This window comes from Scardinius erythrophthalmus (assembly GCF_964197995.2).
Source record: "Scardinius erythrophthalmus genome assembly, chromosome: 20".
Lineage (NCBI taxonomy): Eukaryota > Metazoa > Chordata > Actinopteri > Cypriniformes > Leuciscidae > Scardinius > Scardinius erythrophthalmus.
Window position 1 is genome coordinate 38,515,728 of NC_138240.1, and position 15,156 is coordinate 38,530,883.

Here is a 15,156-nt window from a genome sequence, read left to right on the forward strand (position 1 = left end):
TACATTGACTTTTTTTATTTCTCTGTTTAATTTCTAAAAAGATAGAAGGTCATCCGGCTTTACAACAGCACCGGGGTGAGTAAATAATGACTGAACTATTTTTTTGTGTGCAAACTCTCCCTTTCATCTTTTGTCAACAATCAAGATGGCATAGCGGGAAAGTTCCAGGCGTGCACTGGCCCTTTAAGAGCTGGAGAGCGCATGGATGCTCACGGTTGATGCAGGAGGATGGAGGACAAGATGGAGGCGCACAGCAACATCTGAGAGATACATGGAGCCGCTGTGTGTGTGGAGGCCAGCGGTTTAGCATATGTAAAGAGTAAAGCACAATAGACTGATCGGGTGGGGGAGGAGATATTCACGTGTCGACCAATACCAGTCCCAGCCTGTTCAGCATCTTTAGCTCATGGTTTTAACGTGTCTATGGCCAAAAATGCTGTGTCAGTACAGGTTTTGAGACTATGACACCCAAAAATATGTAAGGTTTCATGCCCAGAAACTCAACCCTGTTGAAGAGAGAGCATGGGTATTTTGTTTGTTGCATAAAATGGCATCTTAACAGGCAGCTCATGTTTTCAGATGCTCTAAAACACAGCCCAGCAAGAAAGCAGTGTGTGAATGCTCTGTGTATGGTCAGCATGGAAGGGTTGTTTTGCACACATCACGAGCATTGCAGGATTGAGGACACAGTGTTGTACACCACGAGGGTGTCTTTGTGCGCCTTTGTTGTGTTTTGAGCGCGGTCTCGTCCCCATCCCCCCCGGAGCCGGTTAACAGGTGCTCGTTCCTCCAGAGGTTCCTCGCCACAGATGGCTATTGTTATGGTGCGCAGTAAACCAACCCCTCTCTCTCTCTCTCTCTCTCTCTCTCTCTCTCTCTCTCTCTCTCTCTCTCTCTCTCTCTCTCTCTCTCTCTCTCTCTCTTTCACACACACACACACACACACACACACACACACACACACACACACACAAACTCACTCTCTGTTCTCCCAGCTGCTGCTTCCTGCTAAAGCAAAGTTATCCCTGATCCCGCTCAGCGTCCCCCCCTCCCTCTCTCTCTCTCTCTCTCTCTCTCTCTCTCTCTCTCTCTCTCTCTCTCTCTCTCTCTCTCTCTCTCTCTCTCTCTCCTCCCTCTATCTCCCCCCCCCTCTCTCTCTCTCTCTCCTCCCCTCTATCTCCCCCCCCCCTCTCTCTCTCCCTCTCTCTCTCTCTCTCTCTCGCCCCCCCCCCTCTCTCCCTCTCTCTCGCCCCCCCCCCCTCTCGCTCGCTCGCTCCCCCCCCCCCATTTGATCTCCTCTGCACCTCCTCCTCCAGTGCTCCTCATTCTGCCGCCGGTCGCTCTCTCACCGGGTTCTCTGTTCTCTCTCACACGCGCGGTTCGGCTCGGCTCGGCTCGGTTCGACTCGGTTCTTCTGCAGCGATCGGACACAGACACAGGATTAGCGCGTGATCGCAGAGGAGGACCGTGTGCTCGGTCGATTGACATCCAGGCAAGTGGATTTATCCTCCGCCATGCTAATGTGTGCGTTTGTAGCGCGTTGTGGATCGTCCGAGATTTGCGGCTCAGCCTGACATCAGAAGCTGCTCCATCAGGACTGTTCATCCCCGTGATCAGCTTAGGGAATGGTGTGCTAATGGCTGTGCTAGTTTGGCGAACGCTGTGTTGATGTTTTGAAATGGCTGTCCTGCTTCACCTAGCAGAGGCTCAGGCGGCTTAGCAAACACTGTTTTCAATATAAGGTGAAGGTGACAGTGTTATTGTGCTTGATTTATGGAGCAGATGTGTGCGGGAAAAGCCATTTTGATACACCAGAATTGTTGTTGTTCATGGGAACCTGTGCTGGTTTAAGTTCACTGTGCAGTTTTATCACTGAGGTCGGTTTGGTAACACACTGGCTATGATTGATGATTATTGCATTTCCACATGACGCATACTACATCTGAAATACAGCTGTCAAACTGCTCATTGAAAACATGGTTTATCGTTGGATACGACATTGTTGGTTCATCCGGCTACTGTTTTGGATTTGGCATTCGAGTTTAGTGAAGGCTCTCTAGCCAGTAGCCTACATTCAGTGTTTATCTATAAACATGTTTGATCAAATCAGTGTGATTATTATGCATTCAATTTCCATGTTGCATACAATACATCCCAAATATATATAGCCTAATAGGGTGACATCAGAAGAGGCCTTTAGTCCCTGACAGTCCTATTTTAAACTGTGTTAAAAAGCCCACAAAGTGCACTAATATGAGATGTGGGCAGAGCGCTCACAGGTTCCAGCCTCAGTCCTGCTGTGCTCGTGTCCACCGACAGGGGGAGCACTTCTGGCATTCGGGGTCCTCTACTAATCACTCAATCTGCTATAGAACATCATTTATGATCGTTAGTTTGAATGCTGTAAAAGACTTTGTGTTAATTCTGGAGTAACTTGGTATTCATATTATAAAGTAATGTAAATAAGTAAATAACAACCCGTACATTTGCATTACCCTGGTTCCCTCAACAAAACCCAGTGTGATTTTTCCATTGGCTTTTGGATTATTGCAGAAAATAAGGTCTGTGACTAACAAAAGCTTATGATTCATTCATGTTTTGTTCATCATGATAATCTTCCCAAATGAACACCACTTTTATGCATTTTGAAGTGTAAATACAATTGGTAGAAGTCAAAAGCAAAATGTAGGCTAAAGTAGAGATAAAACGGTATGAAAATTTCATATCTTATGAATATTATCACGGTATTGTTAAAATGGGCTGTAGTTAAATGCTTCAAAAACTACTTATTTTTAAAGTTTATACTTTAAAACCAACAAACAACAAATACAGTTAGCTGCACTGTACACTTTTTGTTTGCATAGGTCTAAACATTAATATGATAAACTGAACAATGATTTTAAATGAACAAACATTTTGATTGAGTGACTTAGTCTTAGACCATACTGTACACTTACTATTTTATCTGCCAACATGTAGGCCTACAACATGTTCAAATAACGCTTTAAGAAGACGTTTTATAAAATGATAAACCTCACAATTCAGCCTTTTAACCATTTTAAAGAAAAGGTATGATTCAAAAGTGATAAATGATTATAGGCATTTTTATTTGCTCCGTAAATAATTCTAGATACCTTATGCGAATTACCATTTACAACAGTACAAATTCTGTCAGATTTTTGGCCTGACAGAAGGCATACAGACTGTGTGTAATCCTCTCTGACAGTAGATGGCGCTTGTGGAACAGCAGAAACAGAGCTGCGACTTCTATCAGCAAATCCCTAATATATCCACTGATAGACGGATGCGAATCCCTGATATATCCACTGATAGACGGATGCGAATCCCTAATATATCCACTGATAGACGGATCTGCAAATGCTCCCGTGTGTAAGCGCTCGTGAAGACAACATGTTTATGAAGCTTTGATCATTGTAACTATTAAATAGATCATTGATCTATTTCAAACTTTGAAACAGGATCCAAGGTGCAAGCGGTGAAAAATGTAGAAAAACGTTATCATCTCCGTGTAAACGTGTTAAACGCGAGTCTGTGAAACCGCTGACGGCGTGCACATGCGTACTACGTGTCTAGTCTATAGGTATGCGCGTTTGAATATGCGCATGCGTGTAGTTTTTCTTTAAAAATTTAACTCAATAAATTACTTGTCTTGCCTTAAAAATTCATAATACAGAATTTTAGTCTCTTCCGCGTAACCATGCCAACTGGAATCATTCTGACAGCGTTTTATCTGTACTGAGGTAAAGGGAAGGAGGAGACTAGTGACACTTCAGGACTGCGCTGTCGTCGTGTCCAGGCGAAGGTCCTTCATCAGATCTGGTGTGTGTGTGTGTGTGTGTGTGTGTGTGTGTGTGTGTGTGTGTGTGTGTGTGTGTGTGTGTGTGTGTCCGTCCAGGCGAAGGTCCTTCATCAGATCTGGATACGGCCTGGATCCGGCAGGCTGCGGGAAAACCTCGGGATAAACACAGACACTAAAATTAGCGTAGATGCCATTCTTCTCATGATGTAACGAGTACATCAGGATTTATGGGAAGTGTTCCCGGTTCCGGCTGACCTAATCTATGCATCCTAACATTGAATTATAGAAGTCTATAATGTATTATGTGTATGCTAGGTCAAAGAGATGTGTCTTTAGTCTAGCTTTGAACTGACAGAGTGTGTCTGCTTCCCGGACAATGGTAGGAAGACTGTTCCAGAGTTTTGGTGCTAAATAGGAAAAGGATCTACCGCCAGCAGTGGATTTTGATATTCTAGGTATTAGTAACTGGCCGGAATTTTGAGATCGCAATAGACGTGACGGACTATAATGCGCTAAGAGCTCGCTCAAGCACTGCGGAGCTAAACCATTTAGGCTAGTGCTTTGTAAGTGATCAGCAATATATTAAAATGTATGCGATGTTTAATTGGGAGCCAATGCAGTGTTGACAGAACCGGGCTAATATGGTCATACTTCCTGGTTCTGGTAAGAACTCGAGCTGCTGCGTTTTGGACCAGCTGTAGTTTGTTTATTAAGCGTGCAGGGCAACCACCCAGTAGAGCATTACAATAATCTAGCCTTGAGGTCATGAACGCATGAACTAATTGTTCCGCATTTGTCAATGAGAGCATATGGCATAATTTAGATATATTTTTAAGATGGAAAAATGCAGTTTTACAGATACTAGACACGTGACTTTCAAATGAAAGATTGGTATCAAAGAGCACACCCAGGTTCATAACCGACGACGAAGACTTAACAGAGCAGCCATCGAGTGTTAGACAGTAATCTAGGTTATTACGTGAGGGAGTTTTTTGTCCAATAATTCGAATCTCTGTTTTTTTCCGAATTTAGAAGTAGGAAATTACTAGTCATCCAATTTTTATATCAGCTGTGCATTCCGTTAATTTTGTGAATTGGTAAGTTTCGTCTGGCTGTGAAGAGATATAGAGCTGAGTATCATCAGCATAACAGTGAAAACTAATGCCATGCTTCCTAATGATATCTCCTAATGGTAGCATGTACAGAGAGAGTGTGTGTGTGTGTGTATGTGTGTGTGTGTGTGTGTGTGTGTGTGTGTGTGTGTGTGTGTGTGTGTGTGTGTGTGTGTGTGTGAGGGTAGCATGTACAGAGTGAACAGCAGCGGTCCTAGCACTGAGCCTTGTGGTACGCCATACTGAACTTGTGATCGATGAGACATCTCTTCATTTACTGCTACAAACTGATAACGGTCAGATAAGTGTGATTTAAACCATGCTAGTGCATTTCCACTAATGCCAACATAATGTTCTAATCTATTTAAAAGAATGTTGTGGTCGATGGTGTCAAATGCAGCACTAAGATTGAGTAGGGTAAGTGTACCCATTAAGCCCACTTTCAACTCTGAAGTCAAATTAAAAAAAGAGAAAATAATATTTTATGCTGCTCATTATTTCAACTAATCAAGTGATTTGTAACTTCCCTGGCATTTTTAATTGCGTACCAATCGCATTTGGCAATGTTGAGTTAGCCCCGCCCATGTGCTGTTTCGGGACCCTTCAGAAATCAACACATTTCTGCAATTTTCAGCCATTTCTTTGGTAACTACATTTATATTATGTCAAATAAGAGATAAATGTATTGTTTTATGTGTATGAACAAATAGTACTTTATAATTTTATATAATTTTCTTTTAAATGGAAAGATGAGTTTTATTAGCTTGCGTTCAAAGCTAATCTTGGTCAAACCATTAGCCTTACAGAAAGAATTAAGCATGTGACCTGCAAACAATAAATGTTTTGTGATTCATTTTATATTAATTTACAAATAAATACATCATAAATTGTTTTGTAGAGAGGATTATTTTCATAAATTAGGCTAACTTTTTTTAAAGATTAAAAAGACTTAAATGGTACAGTGCCACGAAACGCATGCAAACTATAGCCAACACACACAAGCTAACCTTGAATGAAAAAAAACTTAACATTTCTCAATGTGGGCACAGTGAAAATTACTATGATACTAGTCCACAATATATTTCAGCTCCATGCATGTATTTGTTACATTTTTAAAGGAAAATAGGATACCGCCTTTTCTAATATCTTTGACAGAAAGGTAGATTCGAGATCGGCCTGTAATTGACTAATTCTGTAGGATCAAGTTGCGTTTTTTTAACAAGCGGTTTAATCATAGCCAGCTTAAAGGTTTTTGGTACGTATCCTAGAGACAAAGATGAATTTAAGAAGAGGATCTATGACCTCTGGAAGCGTCTCCTTCAGTAGCTTAGTCGGTATAGGGCCGTGGTCGGCAACCCCTGAACTGGCCCGACTGCACTAATATCGGCCCGCGCCGCAGATTATTCTGATAGCGGCTGGTTCTGAAATAGATCTGTCATGACAGCAACAGTTACTCACTATCACTTTGTCTTTAGTGATTTTGCCTTCAGAATAAAAGTGCAAGAAAGTTTTTGCAGCAATGTTTTATTCTGAGATGAATTGAGAGCTTTTAATTAGAGAAGTTCTGAAAGACATTCAGAAGAGTGTGTGGATCGCTTCGTTGCAGATCAGACACACCGGCCTTGCACTCACAACACTAGTTAGGATGAACACACAGTTGTCTTTCATCTTCTTTGTATGCCGTATTTCCTCTTTAGACTCTCACCAGCTTAGATGTTAACATCTCTCTGCACACGCCGGAATAGCGTAACTTTCCTCCAGCCCGCAAACAATTAAAAATAATGCAGTTTAGTACGTGAGGATGCCAAGGAATAATTCTGAGTGTAAAAGTAGGCTACGTCAAATAATTATTACAATAAGTTAGGCTCCATTGTGTAACAAGCAGATATGGAAAGAGGAAATAAAACATAGGCCTAGTTCGTTAAGAGCATGACTCAAACATGCCATTAATAATTCAAGTCGTCTTTTTTCTTTTGAGTTATTTTTACTCATTCCGCATCTCCCACATGTGTGTGTGTTAGCAAGGCCGTCTGTGTTGCAGGTTGGTGGATGAAGACGCTTGGCAGGTTGCGTGTCACTACTGCTTTATTAATGTAAAACCCGGACACAGATGTGGCTCTCTGTTAATGAGTGTCCTCCTACAGGATTAACCCAGAGTAACAGCAGTCACACAACACACACTAACAGTCTGTCACGGGCAATTCTAGTTGCACTTTTCATCAATTCATTTCTTAAATTATCCTTTGACTATGTTATCCAGTGGCAAAAATATGTTTTGTCCCGATGCCAGACTTACTGGCCGACCCCTGGTGTAGGGTCTAACATACATGTCGTAGATTTAGATGATTTAACGAGTTTAGAAAGTTCTTCCTCTCCTATAGCAACGAATGAATCGAGGTTTCCCTCAGGGAGACTACAATGCACTGCCTGATGCGATACTGTAGTAGATGGCTGCATAGTTATTATTTTCTCCCTGATATTATCAATCTTTTATCAACAGAGAAAACATGGAAAGTTACGTCAGTGGCGGGGATTTTATTATGGTTTATTGTGAAACCAGTAACCATTTCATCCCTAAAGCGAACTACACCACGGTCGCATGACTTCAGCATCACCATCACTAAGTTTTGGTTCGGGTTTTAGTTCAGTGTGCAACTACAGTAGTCAACGTTTGAAGTGGATCAAAACCTTTCATCAAAGTTATACATGAATTTTGAATTTTGAATTATGAGGTGGAGAAAAGAGCACTAGCCTTGAACTAGTTCCAGGACCTGAGAAAGCTCTCAAGATGTGAAAACACATTTTACTGTGTCTGCCAAAACATCAGTGTGAATGTTAGATTACAGAGCAGTTAAAGTTGAGCTGTGTGTGTGTGTGTGTGTGTGTGTGTGTGTGTGTGTGTGTGTGTGTGTGTGTGTGTGTGTGTGTCATCGTCTGGCTTCTGGAGGCGTGGCTTTGGACCGTGGGATCGTATGCTCTCAGTGCTAGCAGGCTAAAGTTAGCATTTCCCAGATCGCCTATTGCACCTTTAAGATTTGTGACGATACTTTGAACCGGTGTTTCACCAGATCTGTCAGTGATAAATCATGTGCCTGCCATCATTTAATGAGAAGAGTGTAAGTTAATAAAATATGGCTGTCATAAGAATAATTCATAAGAATCACGCGCTTTATTAAAAACTAATGTGCGTATGTACAGTTGTTATCGAACTTATTTCGACCCCAATTGAGACTGCAGAAGTTATTCAAATGTGCATTTTAGTTGAATTTGGGGAAACATTTGTTGTGTTGAGCTATTTCAATGACTTTTGTTTGATTTGTTCATTGCAAACAGCTCAACATGTGCCAATACATGTAGCTAATAAACCTGATTTGCAGTGGGGAGTGAATCATTTGGATCTAGTGTTGTCACGATACCAACATTATGACTTCGATACGATACCAGACTAAAATACCACGATACCGATACTGAATCGACACCACGTGGAAAAAATAAAACAGTAAAAGTAATTGAAAAATATGACAGAACTTACAATTCATTGTTTTATAAATTCATTTTAAAAATTCTTCTTTTTGACCATTCCTTGCCCTTTATAAAATAAAATAATAATAATAATTACATGCCATTGACATTATTATCAATCATGTTAACATTTGCTAACCTTTAACAATTCTGAACAGGTTGGGATGACCAAAATCTTATTTCATGAAACGAGTTATTTAATATTTTTTTAAATGTAATTTTATAGTTACAATATAGATATTTAATTGAATTGTATCTTTGCTATTAAAAATAAGCAAAAAAGCAAATTACAAACAACATGACGAATAGGCCTACTATAAGAGACAAATAAAATAAACAGTGCTTAATTTCTTTTCTGAATGCTACTGTTAAATAGTAGTGTACTGTAGCTGAAAAAATCAAGTCTTCACTCTATAAATGATTTTTAATAAATAGATCAAGTGTATTCAGTCAGGCATTGGGTGATTGTCTATCTCCTGTTAATCACACACAACATGAGGCTGTAGACGCAGGCTACCCCGTGGAACACATACGGTTTATGTTCACTAAAGACATACCCGACTGTGTTTACGTGAATACTCGCCATTTGTGTTCTGATGTTCAGCAGGATCTTAGTTTGACTGTTGCATTGAAATACAAAAAGAGACATTATGAGTCATAGTTAGATTAATGTCCTGAATGAGCACACAGCTGAGGACTCAACATTTCTTTGGACTCACTTTAAGTGTGGCCATATTTGGGTTTGCATATGGGAAAGTATGGTTTATTGTGTTTAAGGAAATATGATTGACTTTAAGCTTTAAGGAAATGTTCGCCCAGGATTAAAGGTAGTCACATGACTCGTGTGCTCTGTGTGAAGTCATGTGACAGCTTTGACTCAAGTTCAAGTAGTTATTGGCTGATCTCTCAGTCTCATTGACAACTCTTCCTTTTAAAGGCACCAGCAGTGTTTTTCGCAGATCCTTTAAACCAAATTTAATTAGGAAAAATATCTCTACGTGATGTGTCTTGTAGCTTTTTTCTTTTAGAATAATCCATCTTGATATTGCTTCCAGTAACGGTTTTATGGGGTAACATGTTCTAACCAGATAAAACACGTCTTTTCCATGTTAATCGGGGCTTTTGTCCTAAAGCTGGAACATACTGAGTAAATATGAGAGCTGCACGATTAACTGTTAAAGACTCAAACACCAGTGATCTTACTCCTCAGTGACAGTGACTCTACTAACCCTGTGATCACAGGAACACTCAGATGGGTGTTCTGATCCAGAGAGAGCCGTCGTCATGAAGAGATGTGAAACAGCTTCACTAACAGTCTTTTCAACATCACAGCATCATTATTTCTGTCTCACAATCACTCAGATTATCACAGAAGTGCTGGAGAAAAGATTATAGTCCAGATATAAACACTGATGTCTACAGTAGAGATCATAATAGAGTTAATCTTTGAATTAATTGAAGTCATTGAATCATTCATTCAAACCAATTTTTAAAACAATATTAATTAGAAATATTTTAAATATTTGTTTAGTTCTGTTCAGAATCCTGGGAGAATCGTAATCTCGATTTAAACAAAACAATCGTGATTCTCCGTTGATCCAGAATCGTGCGGCTCTAGAGGAGGACAATGATAATCTCAGGGACTTATTATGTGCTTTATTTAATGTTAAAATCATTTATTATTAGTTTGAATATAGTTTATAGTCGTACTATAAGAGTCAAGAGAAAAATGAAAGGAAGCAGAACTGATCTAACCAGTGTATTCCATGACAGGGATTCACTCACTCAGCTTGTATCTTTAATAATGTTAAAATGTTGTCATTTATAAATTTGATTATTTGTCCATTTAGTTGCGAGTGCGGTGCGACCTCATAGAGACTCCGCCCACAGGCTCTTCTGATTGGCTGTGATTGGTCTGTGGCGAGGCATCTGGTTAGGAGACGGTGTAATGCTCTTGTGTAATAGTGTTAGTATTCCTGCACTTGGAGATGTTTTTGTCCGTGTAAGGAGACCCATATTTCTATCAGATATCGATTGGTTATTATGAGCAGCTCAGGGCTCTTGAGACACGAGAGATGAATCTAGTGGAAAATGATATCGGAGATATCCACGGATAGTTTGTGTCCAGGCTCAATATTTTGACATGATGTGATCCGGACAGAGACGAGGAGCAAATGGAGTTGAATCTCTTCCACGTCCAGCTCATAAAGGACAGATGGCTCTTGGTTCTTTGCTTTCAGTCTCAGTCTCACACACACACACACACACACACACACACACACACACACACACACACACACACACACACAGAGCTTATCCAGGACGGCCCAGTGCTGCACAGAGACTCTTTTCACAGTGAAGCAGCAGCTGCAGTGAAGAAGCGACACACTGAGATCCACCAATACAATGGTAAGAGAGAAAAACAGCGCAATCAGAGGAAGAGCCTGAGGCTGGTGAGGGGCGGAGCTTGTGAAGAGGGAGGGGCATGAGGCTGTTGAGGGGCGGAGCTTGTGAAGAGGGAGCAGCATGAGGCTGGTGAGGGGCGGAGCTTGTGAAGAGGGAGGGGCATGAGGCTGGTGAGGGGCGGAGCTAGGGCTGCACAATTAATCGAATTTCTAATCGCGATTACGATTACAGATGCCACGATTATGTAATCGTTCAAAGCCGCGATAAAAAAAAGCCGCTTACATTATTCTGCGTGGTGTGTTTAGAGCATGTTACGTTGTAAGAGGCGAATCACGACTACTTCAGAGAACCCAGCACAATAGGAACTACAGAGACGTAAGTGTACACTGAATAAAAAGTCTCTCACCTCAGAAAAACGGACTTTCCTGTCCTGTCAGCCGCTATACTGCAGTAGCGCACTCTTCAATTGCACGCACAAATGCGGCGGAGAGCGCTGTATATCGCTTCACTATATAAAGCGCAAAATAAACAAGCATGCAAAGTCGTTACGTTTTAAATTAGATTAAAAAACGCGTTGTCCAGATTCAGTATCTGTGGTCAGATGAGATGTTGTCAGGTTATATGTGTCATTAGTCTATCGTTATTTTCATAACTTTCATAACAAAAAATCTCTCACCTCAGAAAACGAAATTTCATGTCCTGTCATCGTTATACTGTGCTTGTAGCGTTCACTCTTTAATTGCACGCGCAAATGCGCCGGTGTGCGCTGTATCACTTCACTAAAGCGCAAAAGAAATACGAGCATGCAACATCGTAAATTAGTAAGTAACGAAATAAAAGTAAAATACCAATGAATCATTTTATCCATTTTTAATGACGCGGTTCCTACAACCCTTCCCACTGGCTTAACGTTAGGTGTCTGTGCTAATCATTTTACGCCGGAATCGTTCACAAATTTGGGGCAATATCAGGCGAAGAATTGTATATTATATAACTATGACAACATATAATTATGACCGCCGCTAGCGTAGCTATAGCGAAAGCGGTCATATAGGGATTGTCAGTTTTTTTTTTTTTTTTTCGTCATCTACTGAATTTTTCGTCAACGATACCAGGGACACTGAAACACCGGGGAACATGAAATTTGGTGGGCATGTAGCCCCACTAGACTTTTACGGAAAAATTTCGTTTGGTCCCCGGGGGCCACTCCCCCCCCGCGCTGGGCCCCCCCAAACCCAAAAAAATGCAGTTTTTCCTAAATAACTACCTGAACCGTGGCACCGAGGATGAAGACATTTTTATGGTATGTTGCTCTTAAGGGCCCACATCAGCCTAGCCCATAATCACTCATTTGTGATTTACGCCCCTCCCATAAAAAATGAAAATGGAATATTATTCTGCTTTAATCGCCCCTATCTTCAGTGGAGATGTTCAGAACTGCACCATATTTCATGTGTATGATTAACTTGACATCCTCTGGGGGTATCCTCTGCTAAGTTTCGTAGAATTTCATCCATGGGGGGGGTATAAAATAAATTCATTTATGTGCACATTTAGTGACTGTACACTCATCGGCCTGTAGATGGTGCTGTTGAGCGAAGGGTTGCTGGTTTAGGATGATACTGTCACACACACACATGCAGGAATACAAACAAACGCAAGCATGCACACACACTGACATCCACACGCACAGACACACACCCATACACACACATACAAATCCACATGCACAGACACACACACACAAACACACACGCACACATGTACGCACGCATACATACACGCACAGACACACACACACACAGACACACACAGACACACACATACACAAACACACACACATACACACACACACACACAGACAGACATGCATATACTACTACTTTTTTTAGGTATCAGCCATATCCCCGATTTACCAATACCCAATGTGTTATGCTTGGGCAGTATACTAATGAGGTGGGTGGGACATGTTTCATGCCATGTTAGATCACATCCTGAGAGTCTACGCTTTCAGAAAATATATAGTTTATATAGTTGAATCAGTTTTCTCTTCATGGTACAGACCAAAATGTATTATGTGTACACTTTCTTCACCTAAATCCAAAAAAAAAAAAAAACATTAATTTCTTCACCTAAATCCATAAAATCCCATTAATTTCAATGGGACATTTACTTAAGTGTTCTACTAGGTACAGTGGGAATGAGTTTGATTTTGTTAACATTGTTTTTTTAAAACTCTGGGACCAGGGCTACAAGATAAAACCAATTTTTTGGGGAAAAAATGTTTTTTATTTCAGTAAAACACAACAAACCCATGCCAAAGTGAAGTCAGATAACTGACTTTTACCATCAACAGGCAACTCAACCGTTTGGTAGAGGTTTGTAGAAATTGTCTGTGAATTATTAAACAAACTGCCGATGTAGCATGAAAAAGACTTGCTTGAACACAATAAGTGTGTTTTTGAAACTCATTTTTGTAATACATTATGTAGGGAAAACCACTGTTATGGATGTGACGTTTTCACATTATGGATGTTAAGTGTCTAAACTAATGACTTTTGATATAAAACTTAAATAGTAATAGCAAACAATTACAAAACTCTAAATTATCCATGATCCACAGGAATACTCCAGACAGTCTTTTAAAATATACAACTTATATACATAAACACGCAATACAGCCAAATTGCTCCATGTCATCTATTTTTGTGGAAAGCCAGTGCAGGCCTGAGCGGCGGTCATATTTTGTACCGCCATGCGGTACATCTAGTTGTATTGATTTTTTTATAGAATAGATAAGGATAGATAAATAAAACAAACAGTCAAGTAATAATAAACATAAAGAAAAAGATCACGTTACATGTCTGTAGAAGAAAAATATTGAAAGTCTAAAAAACCACAACGTGAAACAAGGCAAAAACACCACATGATAGCAAACGTTGATCTCAATAACCACTGTAAGGTGATAAAAAAGTAGACTACATCTCCGTTAATGTAATCTACATTAAATAAAAGGTATAATGTAGCCTATGTCTCAGTCAAAATGATTGTCTTTACCATTCAGAGACGTCCTTCCATCGACTCTACATCTTCCCTTTCCAGCTCAGGTTCAGAGTCTGGCTCATTCATATACGGTTGAATTCCGTAGGTCACAGCCAGGTCGGGTTCATTCACAACTTGCGCCATGATGTCATTTTGGAATGATATGCTGAAGTTTCCTGCGGTGTCCTTCCTGCCACCAATCAACGCGCCCCTCATTTGCATTATTAAAATGACCGTCCGCGACAGCCAAAATATCGCATCAGATCTCGCGAGACAATAATGCCTTCAGAAATAAGGGTCAGAGGAGCTCTGTGTTTATTTTTTTTCCACTTTTCTTTTTTTAGAAGGGCCTGAAAGACTATAATAGAGCGTGGGTATCCAAGGTAATACTAGGTTATGACTCCTTTAATAGCTTAACCTCATAGGCCTACTGTTTATTTATCAGTATTAGTCATATTCTTACAATTTATTTGTATGTTAAGTAAAGGGGGACAGTACTTGTGTGTGTCAACAATTTTTGTGTAAAAAATGTATTATAATAGGCCTATATAATTCCTAAAAAGGTGGGTCGCAGCTTGATGACCATGGGGAAATGTGGGTCCCATGACCAAACTATTCAAAACATCATTCAATGTAAATTGTGATAATCGTAATTAATAATCGCAATTACAATTTCAAGGGAATAATCGACAATTATGATTTTTGTCATAATCGTGCAGCCCTAGGCGGAGCTTGTGAAGAGGGGGTCATGAGGCTGGTGAGGGGCGGAGCTTGTGAAGAGGGAGGGGCATGAGGCTGGTGAGGGGTGGAGCTTGTGAAGAGGGAGGGGCATGAGGCTGGTGAGGGGTGGAGCTTGTGAAGAGGGAGGGGCATGAGGCTGGTGAGGGGTGGAGCTTATGAAGAGGGGTGGAGCTTATGAAGAGGGGTGGCGCTTGTGAAGAGGGGTGGAGCTTATGAAGAGGGGTGGAGCTTATGAAGAGGGGGGCATGAGGAAAGAGTGTTTCTCAGGAAACGACACTGGGAAGCATAGTAGTCACCATTGTGTGTGTGTGTGTGTGTGTGTGTGTGTGTCACTGCATTGCAGGGGTCTATGGGACTCATCAGCTTTAATGACTCACATTCACTCTTCTTATCCGGCTCCAGGCCTAATGGCTTTTCTGTGAACACACGTGTTGTAAATAATGAACTGACATGTTGTGAACTGATGTGTAAGACTATAAACATGTTAACACTTTAACTTTAAATAACTTATAG

The 15,156-nt window shown here is 40.7% G+C and overlaps 1 protein-coding gene across 10 annotated transcripts in view; it reads left to right on the plus strand.

Moving 5' to 3' along the window:
- Window positions 1-1,345: 1,345 nt before the first annotated feature.
- magi1a (membrane associated guanylate kinase, WW and PDZ domain containing 1a) overlaps window positions 1,346-15,156 on the plus strand; it is a 115,877-nt gene continuing 102,066 nt past the window's right edge. For 9 of the 10 annotated variants that reach the window (XM_081349685.1, XM_081349688.1, XM_081349690.1 and 6 more), the window contains exon 1: window positions 10,615-10,863. In XM_081349685.1, coding sequence (XP_081205811.1) covers window positions 10,629-10,863 — 235 coding nt within the window. In that variant the 5' untranslated portion in view covers window positions 10,615-10,628. Of the gene's footprint in view, window positions 1,493-10,614; window positions 10,864-15,156 lie in introns of those variants that run through there. The other variant, XM_081349694.1, reaches the window with a different exon arrangement.